Source organism: Antechinus flavipes, chromosome 5 (assembly GCF_016432865.1).
Source record: "Antechinus flavipes isolate AdamAnt ecotype Samford, QLD, Australia chromosome 5, AdamAnt_v2, whole genome shotgun sequence".
In the NCBI taxonomy this organism is placed as follows: Eukaryota; Metazoa; Chordata; class Mammalia; order Dasyuromorphia; family Dasyuridae; genus Antechinus; species Antechinus flavipes.
The window spans coordinates 31,936,180-31,963,377 of NC_067402.1; the positions used below are offsets into that span (position 1 = coordinate 31,936,180).

General features: G+C 35.2%; 1 protein-coding gene across 1 annotated transcript in view; it reads left to right on the top strand.

Moving 5' to 3' along the window:
- EFHB (EF-hand domain family member B) overlaps positions 1 to 26,692 on the top strand; it is a 43,170-nt gene extending 16,478 nt beyond the window's left edge. Inside the window, 7 exon segments of the mRNA XM_052001487.1 lie at positions 5,228 to 5,311; positions 7,334 to 7,401; positions 10,347 to 10,501; positions 16,175 to 16,382; positions 17,996 to 18,217; positions 20,721 to 20,902; positions 23,222 to 26,692. Coding sequence (XP_051857447.1) covers positions 5,228 to 5,311; positions 7,334 to 7,401; positions 10,347 to 10,501; positions 16,175 to 16,382; positions 17,996 to 18,217; positions 20,721 to 20,902; positions 23,222 to 23,392 — 1,090 coding nt within the window. The 3' untranslated portion in view covers positions 23,393 to 26,692.
- The last annotated feature ends 506 nt before the right edge of the window (positions 26,693 to 27,198 follow it).

The following is a 27,198-nucleotide window of genomic DNA, read 5'->3' on the forward strand; positions in this document are numbered from 1 at the left end:
GAAGTCTTTCCAGGTTTTTCTGAAATCTGCCAGGATTTTCTGAAATCATTTTTTATTACATTAACACTATTTCATTACATTCATATATCACAACATATCCAGCTATTCTCTAATCAATGGACATCCACTCAGTTTCCAATATTGTACCACCCTGAAAAAGACTGCTTTTTTGTGCATTTAAGTCCTTTTTTATGATCTTTATGGAATACAGACTTAGTAGTACTATTGCTGGGTCAAAGGATATGCACAGTTTAATTGTCTTTTTTAGTCCAATAATTCTTAAATTATCTCTCCTTGATTTATTTTCCAGGTCACTTGTTTTTCCAATGAAAAAATTCACATTTTCTTTTATTTAAAAATTCCTTTGATTTTGTTTTATTGTTTCTTGATATTTTATGGATGTGTCATTGGTCAATTCAATTTTTTTAAGAAATTAATTTTTTTAACCAAATTACCAGTATCGAAAATAAAAAGGGTAAACTTATCACCAATGAAAAGGAAAATAGGGGGAAAAGGATTCCTACCAAATTCCTTTTATGACACAAATATGGTGTTGATACCAAAACAAGGAGAGGCCAAAACAGAGAAAGAAAATTATAGATCAATTTCCCTAATGAGTATTGTTGCAAAAATCTTGATTAAAACATTAGCAAAGAGGTTACAGCATTTTGTCGTCAGTATAATAGACTATGACCAAGTAGGATTTATACCAGGAATGCAGGGCTGGTTCAATGTGAGGAGAACTATTAGCATAATTGACTATATCAATAACCAAACTAACAGAAATCATATGATCATATCTGCAGTGAGGTGATTGAAGGCAATCGTAATAGCACCATCTGCATCCAGAGAAACGATTAATATGGATCGTAACATAGTATTTTCTACCTTTGTTGTTCTTGTTGTTTGCTTGCTTGTTTTTTTTTTCTTTCTCAGTTTTTCCCCTTTTGATCTGATTTTTCTTGTGCAGCATGATAAATGGAAATACATTTAGCGAAATTGCAAATGTTTAACATATATTGGATTACTTGCTCTCTTGGGGAAGCAGGGAGAAAATTTGGAACACAAGGTTTAGCAAGTGTGAATGTTAAAAATTATCTTTGCATATATTTTGAAAAATAAAAAAGCTATTATGATAAAAAAGAAATTATTTTCTTTAGTGAGCTTTTATATTTCTTTGTCCATCTAACCAATTCTATTTTTTTAAGAAATTCTTTTCTCTAGTAAATTTTTGTTCCTCCTTTTCCATTTGGCCTAGTCTGCTTTTTAAGAAGTTCTTCAGTGAATTTTTGCACCTGTTATCTTTTGTCCAATTTTGCTTAGCGTGTTATTTTCCTCAGTATTTTTATGCCTCTTTTTGCCAAGTTGTTAATTCTCTTTTCATATATATATATTTTTTTTTTGCAGTACTCTTATTTGTTTCCCTAATTTTTCTCTACCACTCTTATATCTTTATTTAACTCTTCCAGGACAGTATTTTTATGCCTCTTTTACCAAGCTGTTAATTCTCTTCTCATAATTTTCTTGCACTACTCTCATTTCTTTCTCTAATTTTTCTCTACCATTCTTATAGCTTTCTTTAACTTTTCAGGAATTCTTGTTGGGCTTGGATCCAATTAACATTTTTTGAGACTGCTTGTCTCTGTTTTCATGTTGTCTTCTCTTGAATTTGTGTCTTGGTCTTCCTTGACACTGTATAAGTCAAGTTATTTTTTTTCCTGGTTGTTTACTCATTTTTCCAGATAATTTCTTGGCTTTAAACTTTATGTTCAGTTGGGCCCTGCTCAGTTTAGAGTGGGAAGTCACTGTTCTAAGATTCAGGCTTTTTTGGTGATAGTTTCAGGGGATTACAAGTTTTCTAAGGTGGTGTGATATGGGAAGAATTGTGGCCACTGTTCTCATCTGTGATTTGGTCTTTACCCAGGAACACTTGCTTCCTTGTAATCACAAGCTCTAGTGCTTCTTTCAGCCCTGGAACTGTGACCAGGTCCCCCATTCCCTTGTGATCAACCATCATCACTCCTCTCTCTCCTGGAACTGTGACCCAGAGCTCTGTATGGGAAATGGAATTGCCACTTAGTGCCGGCAACACCAGTGGCAGGAAAGAGTTCCCTGTAATCTCTGGTTGGTTGTCTGACTGTCTCTGGACTGAGAGCTCCCAAAGCTCCCGCCATCATCACCTTCAAACCTGCCCCTGCTGCATGTGCTCAACACTGGCCACTAGTCTGGTGAATCAGACTTTTCCTGTAAACTTCCCAAGTTGTTTCAGGGTGGGAAAATACCTCATTTCAACCTGTTGTTATCTCTGCTGTTCCAAAATTTGATTTGAGGCATTATTTTAAAGTACTTTGGAGGGGAATGTTAGGAGAGTTCATCTGAATTACTGCCTGTACTCTTCTTCCACCACTCTTAGAGGTTACTTTGGAAACATAAATGGCAAGATCTGTTTTTATTTTGCTATTGTTTGCAACAAGGAGTGGAGTGTCCGGGGATCTAGCCTTGGCCCCTGTGATCATCAATATTTTTTCAATGATTCAGATGAAGCTATAGAAGTCATGCTTGTTAAATTTGCAAATGAAACAGAGCTAGGAGGGATAAATGGTGTAGAGTCTGTGTCCCAAAGAGCTGATAAACTAGAACAATGAGGTAAAGTGAATAAAATGAGATTTAATAAGAATAAATATCAAGTGCTATGCTTCTGCTCAGAAAATCTGCTTTCTTAAATATATAGAGTGAGGGAATTATGGCTAGACAATAGTTTCTTGTAAACAAGATTGAAGGGTTTTAGGATTTAGCAAACTCAATACAAGTCTCAGTGTGACAGGGTCACCAAATCAGTTTTCTTTGTATTGAGAAGCCATAGCTCATGTATGATATTAAGTTCTAAAATAATAATTTTTATAATCATTGATTCAGTGATATGGAAAAATTCCATAGGAAAATCCTCTGGCTCGCATTTAAGATTGTGAATAAAATCTTTCCCAGCTCTCATTTGTAATTGGAACATCTTAAAAGAACCCTCCTTTTTCTCTCCTTTTCTTTTCCAATCTCTGGATACAGTGATAAGAACTGAATCAAAATGTTGCTATTTCTCCCATCTCCCCCACACATTGCAGTCACTAATATAGAAGATATTTCAAAATGAATTTTGATAGTGGTATATAAGCTAAGTGAGAAAAATGTTTAATTGAAAAAATTTTACTTAAACAGTAAGTGATGCTAGAAAATTCTGATTAGTCACACAAGTGAAAAATACAGGAAATTTTGAAAAATAGTTCTTAATGAAAAAAATGACAGACACTCCCATTGTGTACCATCCTAGATAGAACACATTTGGGCTAACTAGGATTCAATTCTGATTGCTAAATTTTAGAAAGAGTAACATATACAGGTTGCAATATATTCAAAAGATATAGATCAGATTGGCAAAAGAACTGGAGAACCCACAAATATTCATTGAAGAAACTAGGTATGGTTACCATACTAAAAAAGAACTCTTAAAAGGTGGGAATGTGTTGTCTGTCTTCAAATGTTTGCAAAGATCTGATGTGGAAGTGGGGTCACATTTGCTCTGCTGAACTTCAGAGAGTAGAATTGAAGTGCAAAGTTATAGAAGCAGGATGGTAAAGAAAAGTTGTACAGCAATTAGAACTTAAAGTGGAATGCTTTCCTTGGAAGAGACTGGGATCTCTTTTCCTTGGAGATCTTTTATTCAGAGAAGGGAGGACCATTTCCTAGAGATGTAGTAGGAGAATTCTTGATTAGAAATAGATTAGAAAAGGCCATCCCTTGAGGGCCCTTCTAAATCTAAGATTGTGTGATGTTGTTGTATGTGAGAACTCATACAAGGTTATTCTTAACCTTATAGAACCCAATAGTTAGGAAGTAGAACAAGAAATAGAGAAGTTAAATTAATTTATATTTTGGTCTATTCTTTTGTTTCTCCACAGAGTGTCACTCTTCCCTAGAAACTTGTTCAGCTTAGCAATATCTGTATATGACAAGAAATATACACATTTTATTTTTGAGCAAATTGTGGCTTCAAATATCTGTTGCATTTTAAAAAAATATCTAAATACTAATTATTCTATAGCCTGCCACAAAATCTCAGAAAATGTCCGATAGACCATTTTTTTAATTTAAATTTTTTATTACATTTTAAGTTTAGAACTATCTCGCTACTTTTCTTTTTGCCTCACACTAGAAAAGGCCACCATTTCTTGTGCACACACTCACACACATGCATGTATATATGCCATATACTAACCATATACTATACATACTTTTATTTATCAGTTCTTTAATTGGCATTGGATAGCATCTTCCTTCATAGATCCTTTGCAATTTCGTTGAATATTTAAAATACTAAGAATAGCTTAGCTGTTCACAGTTATTCTTCAAACATTATTTCTCTTCTTGTATACAACGTTCTTTTGGTTCTGCTCATTTCATTCCTTATTATTTCATGTAAATCTTTCCATGTTTTTCTAACATAAACCTGCTCATTATTTATTACAACACAGCAGTATTAATTACATCCCAATCATATACCACAACTTGTTTAGTCATCCCCAACTGAGGGGGTGTCCCCTTAATTTCTAGTTCTTTGCCACAACAAAGAGAGTTGCTACAAATATTTTAGAACATAGAATTTCTTTCCCTTTTTCCCTGATCATATTGGGAAACAGACCTAATAGTGGTATTGCTGGATCAGAAGGTATATACAATTTTATAACTTTTGGGGCATAATTCCAGATTGCTTCGTGAAATGGTTGGATTAGTTCACAGTTCCACCAATTGTGTTAGTGTCCTAATTTTTCCACATCCCTTCCAACATTTGCCATTTCTCCTATCATTTTAGCTAATCTGATAGATATGAAGTGATATCTTAAAATTGTTTTAATTTCCTTATTCAATAATGATTTAGAACATTTAAAATAATAATAGCCTTTTATTTTTCAAAATAAATTCAGTTTTCCACATTCCCTCTCGCAAAACCTTGTTTTTCAAATTTTTCTCCCTCCCTCCCCATTTCCCACAGAACAAGCAAACAAATAACACCGCCAAAAAAGGTAAAAATACTGTGTTGTGATCGACATTCGGTCTCCACAATCCTCTCTCTGGATGTGGATGGCTCTTTCTATCACATCTATTGGAATTGCCTTGAATCACCTCATTGTTGAAACAGTCAAGTCCATCACATCTATCTTATTTTCTAATTTTACAGGAAAAAAGGCAGTAAAATAGTTTCCAAAAGAGTTGATGATTTCAATGAAAAGTTTCAGTACAAACTTGGAAAAGTCCGGGATCCGTAAGTTATATAGACAAAGTTTCCAATTAATTGATTTTTTTCTCACTGTGTCCACATTGATATTTAAAAAAAAATATATCTTTCTTTTACAATGAAGAATTCTTTAAATTTTGATCACAAACAACATTTTAATGCTTTTATGACCTCAAAAGACTAAAGCCTGCTGGCTTACTTTTGTGTGGAATTGAGAACCTCAGTAGCTAAAGCTGATTGTGTCCTCATTAAGTTCTCACCTATAGTGAGTCTTGGAGGTTACAAGTTACTCAAGGAAAGCTGGATCAGTCCAGGTCAGAATCAAAGTAGATCAAACATTCCATGCCTACTATGGGTTGGACCTATGAATGGCCACTGATTATGTTTCCTGCCAGAATAAGATAGGGAAGCCTAGTCTTAAAATAAAACAAGACAATACTATCTCCATGACCTCAAATTTATATTTACATATGTGTGTATACACACACACACACACACACACAAGTACTCATATTATCTTCTATCTTAAATGGGATCTGTTTGGAATTTTTTTTTTTTTTTTGCTTTTAAAATCTGAGGTGTGGTAGTACTTAGCCACAATTATAATAAGGGGCATTTGAGAATAAGTTTCAGTTTAAATAGATTTATGTAGTCTATTTTTTTCATTAATATTCAAGTAAAAGAGATATGCTATTAAAAGAAAAAGCAACTTTGATGTTTGACATAATATCATTTATCAAATGAGATGATATATGTAAAAGTTCTTTATAAATTTTAAAGCACTATATACATAATTGTGAAGCAATTTTATTGTATTCTTCTCATCTACTTTGAGTTCAGATAGATATGGTCTTAGGACAGCATTAAGTATAAATGTTAAATTCAATTTCTTTATTGTAAACAACAAAAAGAAAATAATTCTATGTTCAACATAAAAGATATGCATTTTAAGAAATCTAATGATAAAGTAATGTTATTCTTTTTGGAATAAATTTAGGGATCTGCACCAGGAGATTATTTTATTTATTTTTTAAAATAACTTTTTATTGACAGAACCCATGCCAGGGTAATTTTTTACAACATTATCCCTTGCACTTGCTTCTGTTCCGATTTTTCCCTCTCTGCCTCTACCCTCTCCCCCAGATGGCAAGCAGTCCTGTACATGTTAAATAAGTTACAGTATATCCTAGATACAATATATGTATGCAGAACTGAACAGTTCTCTTGTTGCACAGAGAGAATTGGATTCAGAAGGTAAAAATAACCTGGGAAGAAAAACAAAAATGCAAACAGTTTACATTCATTTCCCAGTGATCTTTCTTTGGGTGTAGCTGCTTCTGTCCATCATTGATCAATTGGAACTGAATTGGATCTTCTCTTTGTCGAAGAAATCCAGTTCCATCAGAATACATCCTCATACAGTATTATTATTGAGGTATAAAATGATCTCCTGGTTCTGCTCATTTCACTTAGCATCAGTTCATGTAAGTCTCGCCAGTCCTCTCTGTATTCATCCTGCTGGTCATTTCTTAAGGAACAATAATATTCCATAACGTTCATATACCACAATTTACCCAGCCATTCTCCAATTGATGGGCATCCATTCAATTTCCAGTTTCTAGCTACTACAAACAGGGCTGCCACAAACATTTTGGCACATACAGGTCCCTTTCCCTTCTTTAGTATTTCTTTGGGATATAAGCCCAGTAAAAACTCTGCTGGATCAAAAGGTATGCAGTTTGATAACTTTTGGAGCATAGTCAGGAGATTTAAAAAAAAATCAAATTCTTTGGAATTAAATGGAAAAATATGAGAAGATGAAATAAAGCTTCTCAAAATCTTATTTTTTATCACCATTATCTTCCTCTTTCTTGTTCTCATTAATAACTTGGTGTGAAGATTTCCTTCTCCCAGTGGTTATAGAAAAATTCCTCAATGCCTTACCATTTGGGATTCTTGCCTACATTTTCCCATAAACCTCCAGCTATTTCAGATTTCAGGTTTGCCATGTGATGAGTATTTTAATGACAGAATTTTTATCATTCATAGCATTGCAGAAACAATGAACCTTCCACCAAACCACTCGTTTGGAGCATTGCTGCGGCCAGATAATTATGGTAAATATACAGCTTTTTTCCAAAGTGTAAAAAGTCATGTTGTTGAATTAAACATTGTTTTCCTCTACACATCCCCCATTAAACAAAAATCACAAGGGTAATGTTAATGAATTGTTAATTGTTAATGAAACAAAACAAAGTGAAGAAACTGATTTTGTGTCATTTTATTTGAAGAATGAAAAAATTTATTCCTCAGTACTCTCTGTCTTTAAATTAAAAAAATAGATGCATTGGGTTTTATTGAACAAATACAACCTCCTTATATAAAAATACTCCTAATCAACTAAAAGAAAAAGGATAATAACACTTTTTTTTTTTTTTTTTTGTATCCCCTGCTCCTAGCCTGGAGCCTGGTGAAGAGTAGATACTCAGTGCTTGTTGATTTGGATTTAAGTAGTGTAATGAACAACTAAATAGTTGAAGTTAATCCTTGAATTATGAGAGGTCCCATAGGATTATGGGCAGAGAGTTGGCCTTGGAGCCAGGATTAAATTCTGCCTCTCATTTAAACTGGCTCTTTGACTACACAAATCATTTAACACAATGCTCTGGTATTATTGATTGCTGTGAAGGTGTTAACATACATTATAGAAGGGAGAAGTCACATCTGAACTTCCTTAGACAAATCAAATTACAGGATCTAGTCTTCATTCTTAATAATCTAACACCATTATCTATTAGAGATCTATTATCTCATTGTTGTATATATTCCCATGAGGGATACAGGTTATCAGCAAGCATTTATGAAGCACCTAATAGGTGTGCCAGATCCTGTGTTGAGCTCCAGGGATATGAAGAAAGGTAAAAAACCATCCCCTGTTCTCAAGGGGCTCACAGGGTAATGCAACATGCATCATGCAAACCAAAAATACATGGGAAATTGGAGCTAGAAGTCATTAAAGGAATCTGCAAAAGTGGGACATGAAGGAAGCCAGGGAAACCAGGAAGTGGAGATGAAAGTATTCCCGGCATGGGCAACACCAGGGAAAATCTACAGTGAGCATCTTGTAATAGGATGCCTATGTCATGGGATCAAAGAGTATACGGAGATGGGATTAGGGAGTAAGGTAGAAAAGTAGGAAGGGACTAGGTTATGAAGATGTTTGAAGGACAGAGGATTTTATATTTGATCAGGCTGAGGTGATAAGGGACTATTGGGGTTTATTAAATGGGGTGAGGGTAACATGATCAAATTTGTGCTTTTATAAAAAATATTTTGACAGCTGAGCAAAGGATGAACTGGGAAGAGTCAATGTAGGGTTAGACCAGAACTTTTCTAAGCCTGCTCACCCTATGCTATTCTGGTACAGTTTTCCAACAAATCTACTATAAGGGATCCATTCAACATGCTGGGAAATTTCTTCACAGAAGACTAATATACCAGGAGGTCTTTCCACTCTTATCATTTGACCAACTTATTTTATCTGTTTTTTTTTTTTTTTTGAACACATATTTTTCAAATCCTTAGCTTGAGTTTGAAATGCCCTATATACTGAATGCCTTAAGAAAAAAAAAGTTTTAAAAGGAAAAAAAAAGTTGAGTTAAGGCTTGAAATTATATAACTTCAACAAACTTTTACTGAGTTTGGATTATATGTAAGCTTTTGTGACATACCGTCTCTCCAACTCATTGATAATCAATGCTTAAATTGACAATTCTGTTTTCACCCCAATGATTTGTATCTTTTAACTAAGGGATTCTGGCCTTTTTAGGTGCTCTTAATATATCAATATGATGCTGAATTACAAAATGGAAAAATTAGCTCTGACCAAAGACCTGTCAACGGATGATTAAAACCTATTAAATCTCCTGATTGTTGAAACATTAAAGACTTCCTTTGTTATTGATTAGCCATGTCTGACTCTTTTCAATCCCATTTGGGGTTTTCTTGGCAAAGCAGTTTGACATTTACATCTTCAGCTAATTTTATAGATGCGAAACTGAGGCAGACAGAGTTATTTACCCAAGGTTACACAGATAGTGTCTCATGAAGATGGAATCTTCTTGATTCCAAGCCCAATGTCTATCCACTGAGGCACCTAATTGCCCTAAAGACTTCCTTAATCATTCAAAATAGTGAGATTGGAACCTATTTAATAGTTTGTTAGAACAAGCCTTCATTTAAGAGAAAGTTAATGAGTTTGGTCACTAAAAATGAAGAATTTTTGGAGGAATTAATTTTACTTCACACATTAAATAGCCAATTTATTAGGGCAAAACTTCTTGGTGCAATGGAAACAATGCTCCAAATTGAAGCCATGGTCCCTGGATTCAGGTGCAGACTTTGCCAACACTGGCCAAATCACAGCCTCTTTGGGTCTTAGGCTCCTTATTTAGAAAATGAGAAGTTTACACCAAAGAATTCTACAGTTCCAAAAAGTCTCTAATCCATCCAACTGTTTAATTGAAAATGGATTTTATTGGTCATAGAGAACTCCCACTGAAAAAAAATGTCCTCTACCATTGCATATAGGCATTTGTCTTATAGTCTAAGTGTCTCAGAGAATTGCTTAGTAGCACCTGGAGGTAGTGAGTTATTCAGACTCTCACAGCCAATATGTATCAGAGATAAGACTTGAACTAAGATCCTCTTCTTTCATGATTGAAGGCCATCTTTCCATCCAGTATACCATCGCTCGCTCTTTTAATTGAAGATAGAATACCAAACTATGAATTTTTGTAATAAGATAGAAAATTGATTTTGAGAAAGTAATTTCTTCTTGAGTAGTGAAATAGTGCAAAACTACTGGCTTTCAGACACATGTTTATAATTGACTATTTTTAATGGTAACCGTTGTTTAAAGTGTTTAGGATTAAATTTTTTTTAACCTATTCAAAGAAGTTGATTTCTTGTTGTTATTACTACTATTGTCATCAATATTATTCAGATAAGGATTGCTATATTTCTGGAACAAAACCAATTTGCTGTGCTTGTGTCCCAATAGGAGCTTCTGATGTCATTTACAACCGGCACCCTGACCACTTCCAGCGTGGCAAGGATAGGCAGCGGGCTGTCCTGGCAGCCATTCGTCAGCACCTGAAGAAAGTGAATTATCACAACTTTGACTCTTTGTTGGCTGCGTTCCGGCATTATGACATGGTCAGTAGTGTGATGGCTTGTTATATGTCCCCGTAAATCAGTCTTGTGGAGATGTTGTAAAGAATCCTAGAACCTAATTGTGTTCAAAGTAGAAAAGGTAGACAGGTCTAAGTGGGGAGCTCAGGAATTATTTATGAATTTAAGTGATGTCAAGGAACATGACTCAGGTTAAAAAATTTCAGTCCGAACTCTGTAGATTCTTAGTTAATGTTCTATCAGTAATTCAACCTGAAAGTAGGAGGAAAAAGAGAGAGAAAAAGAGAAAAATTATTTTTGCATTTTTTATCTAGAGAAATAGGGAATATAATAATTCTTGATAGGTTGAGAATTTCAATTTCCCCTAAAAATAAGAATGACATTCTATTTGCCATCAAATGATGAACATAATGCTTAAGTTTCCTTTTTATCATTTAAAATTACTTAATACCTATTTTATTGCAGACCCCATGTTGTTCCTTTCAAGGTTTCAAGCTCTATAACTCCACTGGAATGAAAGACAGTGATAGTTTAATTTTAAAAATTATTTTATTCTCTTTTTGATTATCACATTTTTCTCTTCCATTTAATCCATTAGAAAAACAACAGCAACAAAACAAAGCAAAAAAAGATACAAAAACCAAATCTTTGTGCAAATGCAGATAGTCAAATATTTTGCTTTGTTCATATCCAAAAGTATTTGTTTTATTTTGCATCTTGAATCTATTGCCTCTTTGTGAGAAGGTGGGTAGCATACTTTGTCATCATCAAACTATAGAGCACTATATAAACGGTAGCTATAATTGTTGATATTTTTGGTCATTGAACTGGACTTCTTATCAACAAAGCTGTTGTTCTAATTTTTTGCAAAAAATTTTTCCCCCTCACTTCACTCTGTATCAGTTCACAGAAGTCCTCAGGTTTCTCTGAAACCATCTTTTTTGCTTATTTCTTCAGGTGCAATTAATAGCGCATTGCATTCATTTACTATAATTTGTTCAACTTTTTCCCAATTAATGGACAATCTCTTAGCTTCTAGTTCTTTGCCACTACAAAAAGAACAAAAGTATTTTTGTGTACATGGGACTTTTCTATATCTTTTTGGCCTCTTGGGTTGCTGGGCTGGTAGAAGTATTGCTGGATCAGAGTGTATAGATACTTTAGCAATTTTGGGGGTATAATTCCAAATTGCTTTCACAAATGGCTTCATCAACTATACATTAATGTGCCTGTTTTTCTAGTAATAGTTTAATACACATTATTTAAATGGAACTGATTTTTATAAGAACATCTATATACACAAAATCCTACATTTTCACAAATTAGTAGTTAGAGAATACCTAACTATCCAATTTGCTTGTATAGAATCGTTTGACATAAAACCTTTTATATGTGATTTTGAGCACATAAAATTATAGACTAGATGTTGGCTATTTTGAAAATTAGCAAGAACTAAAATTAGATATGTCAACTAAAATAAAGATTCCCCACCCCCTCAATCAAATCCAGCTCAATTTCAGAGATTACTTCAGGAAAAAAAGTATACATAGGAATGGATTGACTGTAAATTCTGTGACGGAAATGAGCATATCCATTTATTGCTATCTATATCCATCCATCAAACAATAAATATTTATTGGATGTCTACTTTGTCCCAAGCACAGTGTCAAAGACTGAGGAAATATAAAGAGGAAAAATGCAGTCTCTGCTATCAAGGAGCTTATAGTTTAATTGGGGAGATAGTGTTCAAGCAAATATGTAAATGAATGAGAGAAAACACAGGAATTAAGTGGGGTTAGAGAAGACTTCCTGTAGAAGGTAGCATTTTGGTTAGGGACTGAAAGGAAGCCAGAGAGATAAGTAGTCTGAGGGGAGGAGTGGGGAGGATTAGGGAACAGAAAAAATGCCTGGAGCTGAGAGATGGAATGTCTTATTTGTGGAACAGCTAGGAGGCTGGTGACAATGGGTTGAAGGGATGTTGGGCAATAAGATGTAAGAATACTGGAAAAAAAACAGGTCTAGGATTTTAAGGGCTTTGATTGCCAAATAGAGCATTTTTGTTACTGCTTTTGGAGGTGATAGGGAGCCAGTGGAGTTTAGTGAGTAGCTTTCCATTCATATATGAATGATTGAATGAACAAAGCATTTATTAAATACTTACTATATGCAAAGGATTCTGCTAAATGCTAAGCATACAAATAAAGTGGCAAGACAATGTCTGCCCTTCAGGAACTGCCATCCAAATGGTAGAGGCAATATAGATGGAAGGTTTTAGTTACAAGTCAGATGGAAAGTTTCCATCATTCTTGGGGGACAGAAGCTTCTTTTTGATGTAATTTCCACCAATAAAATCATAATATTTTCTGGTGTTGAATCATTTGATGATGGGATGGAAGCAGTGCTCTTCCAAAGGCTTTTGAGTTCAGGCTCCTGGTCTGTTTCCGTCAGGGGCTGATGGGAGATAGTGGTCAAGGCAATGGAGGGGGTGGTTTGACCTACCTAGTGCATGGAGCCTCCTGCCTCAACTTAGGGTTGCTTTGCAGCTTAAGTTGAGTTTACGTGGCCTGTAAATGTTTGGGATAGCTGGTCCTTTGTCCATAGGAACTACGAGGGATAGGCTGGAAGCAGGAGTGATGGTCTGGCTACTGACCAGCAGCCGTTGCTGGTAGTGATAAGGTGATGGTACTCTCCATCTTCAAACCCTGTACCTTTTTTCCTGACTTCCTCCATCTTCCCTCCTGTTTACTTTGCCTCCTGGCTTCCTTCAAGAATAAATCAAAGTTTACCTTCCAGGAATTATTTTCTGGCATCCTTGCCTTCTTCAATGCCTTCCCTCTGATATTACCTTCCATTTCCACTTTCCATATATCTTGTAGATATATAGTTGTTTGCATATGGTCTCTCCCATTAAATTGGGAGCTGCTTGAGGGCATTGTCTATTTCCCCATTTCTTTGTACCCTCACTGCTTTCTTAGCTCAGTGCCTAGCTCTAAATTAGGAAGATTTCCTAATTGCGAGCTTGATGATGGTTTTTGGGAGAAGTAAGTGCCCCTAGACCTCTGCAGAATAGTTTTGGGCTCCTTTATGGAATTAGAAACCCAGATCCCCAATATTAAAACCTCTGCTTTTATATGTGATTTCTTTTTTTTTTTTTTCATGTCACTTAAGACATTTCACTGAACACAAACACTGACAGCATAGAAAATAAATAAGATGTCTCTTCTTTCTCTTGTGCATCTGGTACTATTCCCTTGACTTTTTGTCCCTTTCTAGTAGTGGACACAATCCATAATCTCTGGGCTACTATAACAGGTTGAAACATCTGCTCCTTGTCCATCCTTTTCTATTTGACTTTCTGGACTTTGCTCTATTTTTATTAGTCATCTCTAACATTCACTATACAAATCCAATCAAATCACTATTTAGCTCTAGAAACAATCACTGCAGTAATTCATGATTGTGTTGACCATGGGAGGGATTGTAGAGGTCATTCAGTGTAATGATTTCATTTCACAAATGGAGAAACTGAGCATGAGAGATAAGATGATTGATTTCTCCAGTCACAGAGAATGGCAGAGCTGATTTCTGTATCTTAGCTTTTGTCTCTCTGTGTCTCCTCCATACCTTGAAAGCTCTCTTTTCTTACCTCTTAGACCAAAAGTTCTTAACCTACAATCAGTGAATTTGTTTTTCTCAAAAGTACATATTTTGATCATTTTTTGCACAATCATTTTCAGTCATGCCTGACTCTTTGTGACTCCTTTTGGGTTTTTCTTGGCAAAGATACTAGGATGATTTGCTAATTTTTTCTAACTTATTTTACAGATAAGGAAACTGAGGCAAACAGGGTTAAGTGACTTACCCAGAGCCACATAGTTAAGACATATCTAAGGCCTAAATTTGAGCTCAAGAAGATGAGTTTTCCTGACTTCAGGCCCAGTGCTCTAGATCCATTGTGCCACCTACCTGCCCCAATTTTCATAGCATTTATTTTTTAAAAAATAAGTTTTTATTTTTAAAAATATATGCAAAAATAGTTTTCAACATTCACCCTTGCAAAACATCGTGTTCCAAAATTTTCCCCCTCTTTCCCCTTTCCCCCTTCCCTTAGACAGCAAGCAATCCAATATTTATGTTAAATATGTTCAGTTCTTCTATAAATATTTCCACAATTATCATGCTGCACAAGAAAAATCAGATCAAAAGGGAAAAAAAAGAGAGAAAAAAAACAAGCAAGCAAATAACAAAAAAGATGAAAATGCTATGTTATGATCCACACTCAGTTCCCACAGTCCTTCCTCTGGATGCAGATGGCTCTCTTCATCCCAAGTCTATTGGAACTGGCCAGAATCACCTTGTTGTTGAAAAGAGCTATATCCATTACAGTTGAACATCACAGAATCTTGTTTTTGCCATGTACAGTACATAACTACATTTCAATATGATTGATTTCCTTTGTAATCTTTTATTTGAGGCATTTAAATAAATGCCTTTGAAAAGAGTCTCCAGGCTTCCCCAGATTGACAAGGTGATCTAGGACACATGCAAAAGATTCAGAATTTCTGCTTTTGAGTCTTTATCTTCTGCCAAGGTTCACCTCAGATGTCACTTCCTAGAGAAGTCTTTTTTTTTTTTTTAATCTTCTAGATGATTGTGTTCTTTTTGTCCTCCAGTTATCTTGTCTGTATATATCTCATTCCTTACCAGTTGAATGAAATTCCTAGAAATCAGGCTATTTCACTTTTGTCCTTGTATCACCAGCATCTACCTAGCACCTGCACCTGAAAACAATATATATTTCTTTTTTTTTTTTAAGTGAAATTTCTTATTTTCAAAACATAGGCAAGGATAATTTTTCAACAGTGGCTCTTGCAAAATCTTGTGTTCTAACTTAACCCTTTCTCCTCCACCCTTCCCCTAGATGGCAAGTAATCCAATATGTGTTAAACATGGTGAAAATCATATGTTTCTTAAATTGAATTGTGAGAAACATTCCTAAAGGAAAACAAGTACTATGTTTTTTACACAAATCCATTGCCTTGCCTTCATTCAATGTCTTGACATTATATTTTAAGTGTTTTCATGTCATTCCTTTAAGGGTATATAGCACAGAGGTAGCTGGGTAATACAGTGGATAGAGCAGTGGCTCTGGAGTCAGGAGGTCCTGAGTTGAAATGCTTCCTAACTGTGTGACTCCTGGGAGTCACTTAACCCCCATTTGCCTCACAAAAAGGCATGAAGATTATGTAACACATCCCCCTTCTATAGTGTCTTTCCCCTTCCTCCAGAAAAGTGATCCCAACTTTAAGGCACTTTGTGGATCAAGACCCATTTAAACTCATAACCAATTTTGTTATTTGTCTTTACCACCCAATCAAATTATTAGTTCAAAGCAAAAGGATCTTGATCAAGCAAGGTTACATTTGACGTCTTTGAATCTCCAAAAATCTAGTTTATGGTATAGTGGACCCTTAATATATGGTGATTTTGTGGAATAGACTATTTCCCTGGGGAACTCCCATTGCCCGGCTCCAAGAAGGTTCTTGACCAGATTGGGAACATGCCTTCTGGTGTATACCATGCTCCTGGTAGGAAAGCGCAGAAAACATGTCTGGCTCCAAGGCCACAGACATGGAGAGCCCACGGACAAGTCTGAAGGAGCACACGTCCTTTTGTTTTCTACCCTGTTTCTAACAGAATGGAGATGGGATGATAGACAAACAAGAGCTCCAGAGAGCCTGTTCTCAGATGAACCTAGAACTAAACGACGTGCTCTTGACCGAACTGTTTGATTACTGTGATTTGGATGGGGATGGCATGATTAATTACCAAGAGTTTGCTAATTTTCTGAACTGGAAAGACTTGATGCCCATCAAGGAATATGAAGAGAAGATCCTCCTCACAGGTATGTGATTTTTGAAATGAATGAATGGACAGAAAAGCATTAATAAACTTGTCCTGGCGGGACCTCCTCCCCATTTCTAAGGGGGCTGAGACTGGCCCATCTTTTGGGCATCAGAGCTTTGAAGTGCAAGAGGCTGGGACATATTGGGCTCTGCCCATTAAGTACTGCATTAGTGTGGTGAGCCCTACTGGGTGGGATGGAAACCCATAGTGTGGGCACCGAAGGCCATCGAGTTACCTAGAGAAGTCCTGTTCTGGCTGGAAAAAGAGCAGGTCTAGGCTTCTAATTCTGATCAGTGGTGGGATTGGACCTGTGAATAGCTCCTGATTCTAACTTGGACAAGATGGGAGGCTATCCCTTCTATGGAAGGTCCATCCTAGTCTTCCCAGCTGTTAATACCTTCCCTTGTATTCTGCATATGTTTTGTATGTACCAAGTTGTCATTAAAATGGAAGTTCCCTAGCCAGGAATGATGGCTCACATCTCTAGTCCTGCCAGGGAGGCTGAGGCTGATGGATCACTTGCGTTTGGGAGTTCCAAGCTGCAGTGGGCTATGCTAACTGGGTATCCACACTAAGTATGGCACATGTATGGTGAGCCAGGGGCTGGAGGACTACCAGGTTGCATAGGAAGGGCAGGAGCCAGCTAAAGCTGCTGTGGTGGTGAGTATTGGGACCAGACTGTCAGTGGCTATTGTACTTTTTTTTGGCTGAAGTAATTGGGGTTAAGTGACTTGCCCAGAGTCACACAGCTAGGAAGTGTTAGGCTATTGTACTTTTAGCCTTGGCAAGGTAAGGAGAATCAGCCTCAACCCTGACCTCCCCTGAGAAAAATAAATATGGAGGCCAGTTGAGGGCAAGGGGCAGATTTTTTTGCTAGAGCTTAGCATGGTACCTGGCACATGGCAAGTCTTAATAATTGACTGATTGACTAGGCAATGGCAACTGCAAATGCTTGGTGCTAATCACAGCTAGCATTTTCTGCTACTTTCTTCTTTTTTAAAATTTTAATTAACATTTATTTTTTAACCTTCTACCACTTCCCTCCCCAACTGGAAAAAAAAAAAAAAGAAAGCTCTTATAACAAATATGCTCTGCTACTTTCTTTCTTTTTTTTTTTTTTTTTTAGGAATTTCTCCATTTTATTGTATCTTCTACATAAAAGCTAAAAAACAAAACAAAACAACAAAAAACAAAAACCCTGCTATATTTAATTTGTCATGAGTACAATTACATTCTTTTTCTTCTTCATAAAAATCAGGGACTTTTAAGTATATTCCAATTTTAGACAGTATGCTTTCTATAACATGTTTCGCTCTACTAGCTGAATTAGATGATCTATTAAGACCATTCTTACTCTTAAAATCCAACATTTTAAAAAATGAATAATTATTTTTGATAGCATAATGGAGTAGTTCAGTAAATTTTTAGAGATCCTAGGCACTCTGGAGTTAAAATTATTTGAATGAGAAACTATTAATGGCACTTCACTTTGGGTACATTTGATTGGCTAGATTTAAAACACATTCTTTACTAGGAGATACTTTTAAAATTCAAAATATATTTATATGCATTTTACATACACAACAATCTGCATCTGCTACTTTCTTAAAGGGAAAAAACTGTCAGAAGATCCTGAGCGTCAACTCGCTCCTGGTACAGAATTAGCGGATAAATGCATTCCTCTGATCAAACCTGAAGATATTGTGCAAGAACAACCTGGGAAAGACATGAAAACTCCCCGGACTCTCACAAGACCAACAGATAAAGTATCTGCTGATTATAAAACAACATCTTCTCAAATTAATGCAGTGGTAGGAGGCATCTCTCCAAAGAGTGAGTATGTTAGACTTGTCTTTTTTTAAGAACCAAGAAACTCATGGAAATAGCAAGAAAACATTCTTTGTATTTTAGCTCAATTTGAAACAATGGGAAATCAGGAGCTAAATAATGGACATTTTATCAAATTTGACTTCCACCGCAGTTGGTTACTAAGGATATTTACCTATCCTAGAAGTCTTTAGGAGTAGGGTAGACATCAGTTTCTCTGGCAAGGGGAAGAGTAAATGACTTCTTCAATTCTCTCCCAGTTGCATGGAGTTTTGACCTCCTCTCTTTTTCATATTTTTCTCCTTCCTCAATCTCCTCCTTTTCTTCATTCCTCCTCCCTTTGTTCCATCTTCCTTCTTTTCATTTTATTCTTTACATCAGAGTAATTTTCAGATATCTTACTCATGATGAGTCATTCAAAAGTTAGTGACAGTGTTGGCAACTGGAACTCTATGCAACATTACACATTCACAGTTACCTACCAGCTCTTTCCTGAAAGCATGGAAATGCCTTTTTTTCCTCTTTTGCTCTACAAGTTTCATGTTCATTTGACTATATCAGTATCCAAATTCCATATCTTCATCTAATGCACAAAGATTACATGAGAGTCTTTGTTAAATCCTTCCCCAAATCCAGGCTTGACCTTGATTTCCTTGTTAAAAATACCATCAAGAAGGGAAATGGAGTCAGTCTGGCTTGCCTTTCTTGTACCTGTGTTGTCTCTTAGTGGTCACAACTTTCCTTTCTAAGTGCTCATCAACTATTTCTTTAAAAAGTGCTCCAGAATTTTGCTGAGAGTCAAAAGTGAAGCTCAGAAACCTGTAGTTGGAGGAACCCACCTTTTCCCCCCTTTTGGGGGGATGGGCTATTGGCTCATTCGAGCCCTAAAGTGGCTGGGCTGAAAAGTCATTGATCATGTCACAGATGTCACTTAAGAAAGTTCTTTCAGGACCTTGGGATGGACCTTGCTGTCTAGTTCTGTGTGAGGTGTTAACTCTTCTCTTATTTTTAGGGTCCACTCCATTAATCATTTTTATTCTATCCTTCCTAATCCAAAGATGTTTTTCCTTGGCAAAGAAAATACAAGTAAAACAGGAGTTGAATAGTTTATATAGTCAGATCTCTAAGGCAGCTTAATGAGCATCTCATCTGCCCCTTTTATTTTCCTAGAGGAGGAACCAAAGCCCAAGATCATACAAGTAAGAAAGCAGGATTAAAATCCAGATCCTTTGATTGTAGATTCTGGCCAGTCTTCTGCTAGACCATGTTCCCTGTCTCTCTTGTCTTTCTAGCCTCCATTCTTAGGTTTAGCTCTTTGTGTTCTCTTCCTTGTATCCCCAGACATAGTTAAAAAGTGCCTTCCTTATCAATAGATTTATTACCAGACTCAACTAATTTTGACCTTCAGTATTTCTGACATCACTATCCTAAAGATTGTATTACTTTATGGTATTCGTCCTTAGTTTTTACTATCTTTGCTTTAGTTTTCTAAAATATGCCTTTAAATAATCTCCATTGCTTTTTTTTTTATAGGACTTAATTTTATTGGTATAGGGAACTCTCAGTCAGAAATATGCTCTACCAGCACAGATTTCTACTTTTTATTCAACTTATAGACTTAAATAGTTGTTTGGGGTACTGGGAGGTTACCTGTCCAGGATCACATAGCTGGTATATTGACATAGCCAATGAGATATTTTCCCACTTACCTTGATCTCTTTATACAGCTCCTCCTTCGTCATCTGAATCTTTTATAGTTATGAAGTCAGAATTATTTTCTTGAGGGTTCACCATTCCTCCAGAGCTAAGATCTATGGAATTTAAGACTATGATATCCTGTCATCCTTTATTTGCAGTATCCAAAATCTACTCTTCAAAAATATAAAGTGTATCTTATTTTTCCAAGAGGTTTCCTTCTTTTTTGTTCCAAACTCTTAGGGTCACTTTATTTCAAGATTTCCACTTATTTCCACTTCCAAGATTGATCAGTTGTCAATAATATTGCAGAGAGAATTCTTGGTCAGGTCAGAATGGATTGGATGGGAGGACTTGAAAACCTTCCCTTTCTTTCTCTGGCTTTTCCTGCTATGTGATTCTTGGCGTTTTGCTTTATTAACTAGGTCTTCCTTATTGGTCATCAAATATAGAAAAAGCTGTTCCTCTTTTGCTTCCTCCTTTTTTTTTTTTTTTTTTGAAGAATGAAATTAAGACAAATCAAATTATTAGCTATTCTGTTTTCAGTAGAGAATACTCTAGCAATAGATAGCTGAAAACCATTATCATTACAGTGTTGTGTTCTTTGTCAAGACTGTTAAGTATTTCTTAAACTCATTCCTTTCTTCTTTTTGATCAAGCTCTATAGTAGACTTCTATATGACTTTTTTCATTATGATATGAATGAGCCTCAGTCAAGTATTCTCTATTATTAATGCTTCCTCTCTTGATGTGAACTTTTCCCCTACTGATTTGAGAGCTTTGTTTCCTTTTCTTATTAATTTTCATTTTGTAGGTATTCCCGTGTCTGGTATTCCAACGATTCGTTCTGATCTCCCAGCCCCTCGTTTTCGTCGTATCAGCGATAGAACCGATTACGGTGATTTAGGCACTTCCTACACATTATTACACCCATCCATCTACAGTGAAAAGGGAGTGTTTGAAACAGACTTCTTTAAGGCTAGATCAAAAGATGAGGTACAGTATATTATTTCATATTATCAAGTAATTTAACTTTATTTGTATCTTCTTTTTAGACTTTAAAAAACAAAACAAAACAAAACTTGAAGCTTTCTGCTGTAAAATAAACAGAATACCTGAAGCAGAGAACCTTTTGGGTTACCCTGAATTTGGTTGTGAAGGTTTTGTACAGTTCTGGAAAAAGAAAAGTAAAATGGATCTGTATGTATTTACAAGTCCTTCATATATGCTTAAATCTTTACATAGCTAAAATGCATCAAAAAGAGGAAAACTAAAAGTAAAAGTTAAAAAACAAACAGAAGAAGGGAAAAAATACTCTTGGAGAGCTGATTCAGCTCTGCTCTTTCTGATACATTGATACAGGATTTCATTTCACAAGCACCTCACCTGTGGTTTCAGCAAGGCTGATAGGTAAGCACAAAGTCACAGTCATTATGGCATATGGATCTCCTTGTCTGGCAGAAAGAAATTAATTAGTCAAATTGGCCTTATGATCAGAGGATATAATATATTTCTCCCCATATATTCTCTATGGAGCTCAACTTTTTTTTTTTTTAACACTTCATAAGAAAGTGTTTTATGGATATTAAAATAATCCATGTCACTTTCCAGAGACTCTGCTCCTCCCTTGTGGAAGCTCTCTGGAGCTTTGTGCAAATTCTGGTTCTATCACCTTGAACAATTTCCTAAACCATGAAAAGGCTTTGGTCCTTTATTTGTAAAAAGCAGTCACTCTTAAGTTGACCACAAAGTTCCCTTCCAAGTCTCTATCAATGGCCCTAATAATAGAAAGAGAGGCTCTTTGTCTGGTTATAGGAATTTTAGGCATCCAAACAGATGGTGTGTATGTGTGTGTGTGTGTGTGTGTGTATGTGTATATGTATATATACACACACACATACATATCTATCTATCTATCTATCTATATCTATATATCCATATATATATATATACTCCTCTTTGGAATCATATTGGATCCCTTATGGTAAATATTATTTACTATTTTTAGGAAAAATTGGAAATGCCTCAGAAGGGAAGTTCTCTCTCTCTTTTTCCCACTAGGCCAATGGTAGCTTCCATTAATGTTCTTGGAGATCTATTCTTGAATGCCCTTGGGATTGAAGGAGTAGTAGATAAATATCTTCTCTCTTTTCCTATCCTGAGAAAATGTTGAGTCTTCTCATCAACTATCTGAAACCTAATTCAGTTTCTTCCTCCTCTCCACCAAAACTTCATGTGAATTTAAGACTTCTAGATCTTTTCTTTGCAAATTTGACATTATTTTAGCATTATTTAACATTCTCTGCTTCCAAATCCAACTCATTTCTCAGTATGTCACACCAACCCCTTAAAGAAAAGAAAAACCAAATATTCATCCATTTTAGTCCCATGGAATGTGCCAATCAATCAACTATTGATAATAGGCTGGCAGCTGAAAGACAGAAACTTACAATGGGTTGTCATCGATGAAAGGAAAGGTTCTAAAATAAGCTTTGCACAGGGAATACACATTCTGAAAGATTCCATTATTTTGACCAGTGTGACCTGGCAATGGATGGCTGTGAGAGATGGACTGAAAAAGGAAAGCAGAATCAGCACTTTTGAATTGTGGTACTGGAGAAGACTTAAGAGATTCCCTTGGACAGCAAGGAGATCAAATCAATCAATACTTAAATTAATTCATACTATTCACTAGACAGAAGGGGTTAGTGTGCTCTGGTCCATGAGGACTCATGAAAAGTCAGATACTATTGAACTTCTGAATAACAACAATGACCTTACTTATCTCTTATTGAGTGTAAATGAACAGAAAATGAGGTGGGGGTATTGTTATTCTGCACAGGCAGACTGATTCTCTGATTTATGATGGTCTTTTTTTTTTTTTAAAGAGGATTTTTAAGAACCATTCTTTTATTATTCCAATTTTTTTTCAAGTTGATTTGATACTGCATATGATTGCTTTCCTTTGCTAACTTTTGGTCCTCCCTTCTCTGTTCCCAGTAGCTCTGCTCTTGTTTTGTTTCTCTTTTCCCTAATGCTTTCACAGTTTTAAACTTCTTTTGACTTTATATTTTCTTTCTCTTGCTTCTCAGCTTTCTTTGTAATCTTGCATTGTCCTTTTATTTATCTTTTTCTTTTCTAGCTTTTCTTTCCCTTCTTCTCATTATCCCCAAGTGAGTAGTAATCCAAACTGTCTTAAAAAAAAGCTATCATGTCTTTGAGCCTGGATCTCTACTGTCCTTTCTACAATGAGAAAACCTATTACTTTATAGTTTTTAAAAAATGACACTTTGCTTTAAAATGATATTTTTATAGATTGCTCGGATATTACGGAATATTGGTGTCAATCTTACTGATGAGAACTTTGAACTTGTGTGGAATTTGGCTTCTAAGAAACATCACAAAGGAGAAGTTTGTGTAGAGTCTGTGAGAAATGTCCTGGATGAAATGCAGCATGCTGGAAGAATCAGAAGGAATCAAGTATAATATGTCTTGTGATTTTTGTGAAGTTGATTCCTTTCCAAAAAGGAATGTTACTTTACATGTTACTTTAAACATTTAATTTTATATACATTCAGATTTAATCTAGAATTAGATATTCTATTCTATTCTGTAATCACTGTGGGAGATCTTATATATTATATATTGCAAATAAATTAGGTTTTTTATCCTCAAAAATTTTCTCACAACTAATATTTCTAAATATATATTTGACATATTTAAAAAAATAATTTGTTTTCAATTAGCAAGCATTTATTTTTCCACACCTCTCACCTCTGAAACTAACTACTCGTGTAATATTGGGCAAGTAACTCTACTTCTCAGAGCCTCAGTTTCTTGAATATAGAATCCTTGGCTTCCTTCAAGACTTTGCTTAAACCATAAAATCTCCCTTTTGGTAGTTTTTTATGTAAAGCTTACAATTATTGTATTTAACATTTCCTAATGAGAGCCATTATTCTCAGGAAATCTAATCCCATATGTTTTGGTCCTCTGAGATGTGTTGCTCCCGCAAGATATTCAGGGACTAAGAGTTGCTATGCTCTATGTCTCCTTCAGTTATTCTCACTCCATGCTGGTATTAACATCTGGCAGCCTGGAGAATGAGGGTATTCTTGAGAGTGATAGGAAAGTTTAGTAAGGGGGATGGTTTGGGGACAAAGATAGTGAGTTCCCTTTTGGACATGTTAAGATGCTAATAGGGAATGCAGTTTGAGATATCTAAGAGTCTATTGGAGATGTGTAATTTAATTTTAGCAGAGGGATTGGGGTTGGAAATTATACACATAGACACATACAGAGATATAAGTGTATACATACATAATACATGAATATGTAAACACACACATATATGTACAGATAATTCATATATATTGAGCTATTAGACTCATCTGCATAGTACTTCTATCTGTTTATCTATCTCTGTCTGTCTATCTCAGAATCAGCTACATAAAATTAATGATTGTATCCTTGGGAGGAGATAAGATCATTAAGTAAAATAGCACAGAGAGAGAAGAAAAGAGGACCAAAGACAGAGCTCTACTGGTCAATACCTGATCTCAGTTTCGTTACTGGTACAGTTTAGCCATTGGACCAAATTATCTCTGTAGTCCCTTCCTTTCTAAATGGATGACCTTACAAACTAGTGTCCGTATTAGCTGGATTGTGTCCAGAGAGCAATGAGAATGAGGAGGATCTCAAGATCATTCTATATGAGGATTAATTGGAGAACCTCAGGATGTTTCACCTGTAAATGAGAGGATTTAGAGCATGGGATGACAGCTGTCCAATATCACAAAACCTGGAGAAAGAAATGGGTCTCATAAAAGGCAAATTTAAACTTAAGGTCAAAGTAAAAAATCAGCTTTCTAAAAATATGAGCAACTTGCAAATGGATTTGGCCATTTCAAGGGACAGTGAGTTCTCTCATTGAAGTCTTCAAGCAAAGGCTATGTGACCATTTAAAGGGAATATAACAGAGATTATTACTGAAATGAGCTCTATGGTGCTTTCTAATTCTGAGACTCTGTGATGATGATGATATGTATATATATATATATGACTATATTTTTGGGCAAAATTATGCATATGCCAAAGTTTGACCACATGTTTAAAGATAATTATCACCTTGCATGACTTTATATCACTGACTCAGTAATCTTTGGAATGAACATAGACAAGAATCAACAAAATAATATATAAAAATATAAATAAATGTATATATATCTATATGTTTATATCTGTCCATATATATGCATATTTATTTTATTTTATTTTTTAAAAAAGCTTTTTATTTACAAGTTATATGCACGGGTAATTTTACAGCATTGACAATTGCCAAACCTTTTGTTCCAATTTTTCCCCTCCTTCCCCCCATCCTCTCCCCCTGATGGCAGGATGATCAATACATGTTAAATATATTAAAGTTATATACATATTTAAAAATTATTATTCCTTAGGCTATCTATACAAAGCAAAGTGTAAAATATGGGCCAAACCATAACTCTGACTGATTATTTGGGTGTCTAAAATACAGTCCACTAGAAAACCACATTTAAGTTACAGCTTCTATTCTTCATGTTATTTTAATATAGACCATAGCCATTAGTGTGTTCATTTATGTGTTTTATAGGTTAAATAACAGATTAGATAATTTCCATACTGTCCTTTTAGTAGCTACTTTTTCCAGATGAGTTTGTATTTCAGTATAAAATGACTGGTCTGATAATAAAATCAAGAAGTTTGGAAACCATTATTATACTCCTATTTCTTCCTAGTAATTTATTTTTCTTGTTCCCATTTTCTAATGCAAGGAAGGCATACGGAAAAGAAACCTACAAAAATTACAAGAAAATATTCCTAGAATTTTCTGTCAGGAAAGAGAGAAGGGTCCACTTGTGTATTGAATCAGGTCCACTGGCTCTGGCTCCTGGTCAGTTTCACAACATGGGTCATAAGCTCTTGAGTACTTGATGGCATATATTGAATTCAATGACTGAATGCAGCTTACTCCAATGAGGAAAGTCAAAGAGCTAAAAAACAGTGGGCACAGTAAAAGATGGATGATAATGTGCTTTCCTGTTGAGATTATAGATTAATCATTTTGCATGAAGCAATTTTTTATTGTTTTTTTTTCCTGCCATATTGTTTGCACTATGTTATTCACTAAAAGATGGCTGTAAGGATAATCATCTCAAGTATAAACAACATAGTGACAACAAATAAAGTACAAAAAATTTTATTATATTAATAAATGTCATTTCTTTGGACTTGTAAAATTGTTTACATATTGGTAATTATATTGCAATCTATTTTTACATATATTTCAAAGAAAAATAAATCCTCATATATTTGATGATAGAAATGAGACATATGTATTTATAGCCAAGATTAATTAAAACTTTGCATCAAAAGGTTGCATAAGAGATACCGAGAAAGTTTATAAAAGGAAAAGAAGATGCATCATGTAGCAAGAATAAGAGATAAGTGATGTTCAGTTCCACTGGTGACACTGATAATTACTAAAAAATAAAAGAAACATAGAAAGGCCGATAGGACATTGTGTAGATCCTTGATGAAGAATTTATGGTAGGAGATACGTGCAAGAATTACAGAGTGTGAGAAGGCATGGTGAGGTAGGAAGAGGGAATCTCCACTTTGATGAAGTCATAGATCTGATGATGTTTCAAATCTGTACTTTAAACTATTCCAAAAATTTTTTTTGTATTTAAATAAAGTACCTACTGTTCAAACTAAAGAAATAAAGAATAGTTCAACAAAATTAAATGTGATGTAGTCCCTGTCTTCAAACTATTTACCATTTAGTATGAGGAACATAAGACTTATAGAAAAACAAACATGGTGCATGTTTGAAGATGATTGTTGGATCTCTCCTGTGGACCTACAGTGGTGTTGATCTTCAAAGTAAAGGTGATCAATTTTATTTGTAGACTTCATCATAGAAGTGGCATCTGGTTAGACCTTGGAGGAAGAGAAGAATTTCAACAGACAGAGAAGGGAAATCCATTCCAGACCCAACAGGGTGAATGCAAATATGTGCAATTGGAAGGTAGAAGAAAAGATGAGTCACTTAATTTGGCTGGAGTCCATTCTAAGGTGGAGTGACTTGGGCTTTGCTTGATGGAGGATGGAGAAAAGGCTTCTTCCCTGGGGCAGTCTTCTGGCTCATCTTCTGGCTCTTCCTGTAATCTTTCATCAGCCTGTGCTGTGTCTTGTAACTTATTTTTTCATACTGTCCTAGGTTTTTATTTTTCAGGGGCCCATTGTCATGT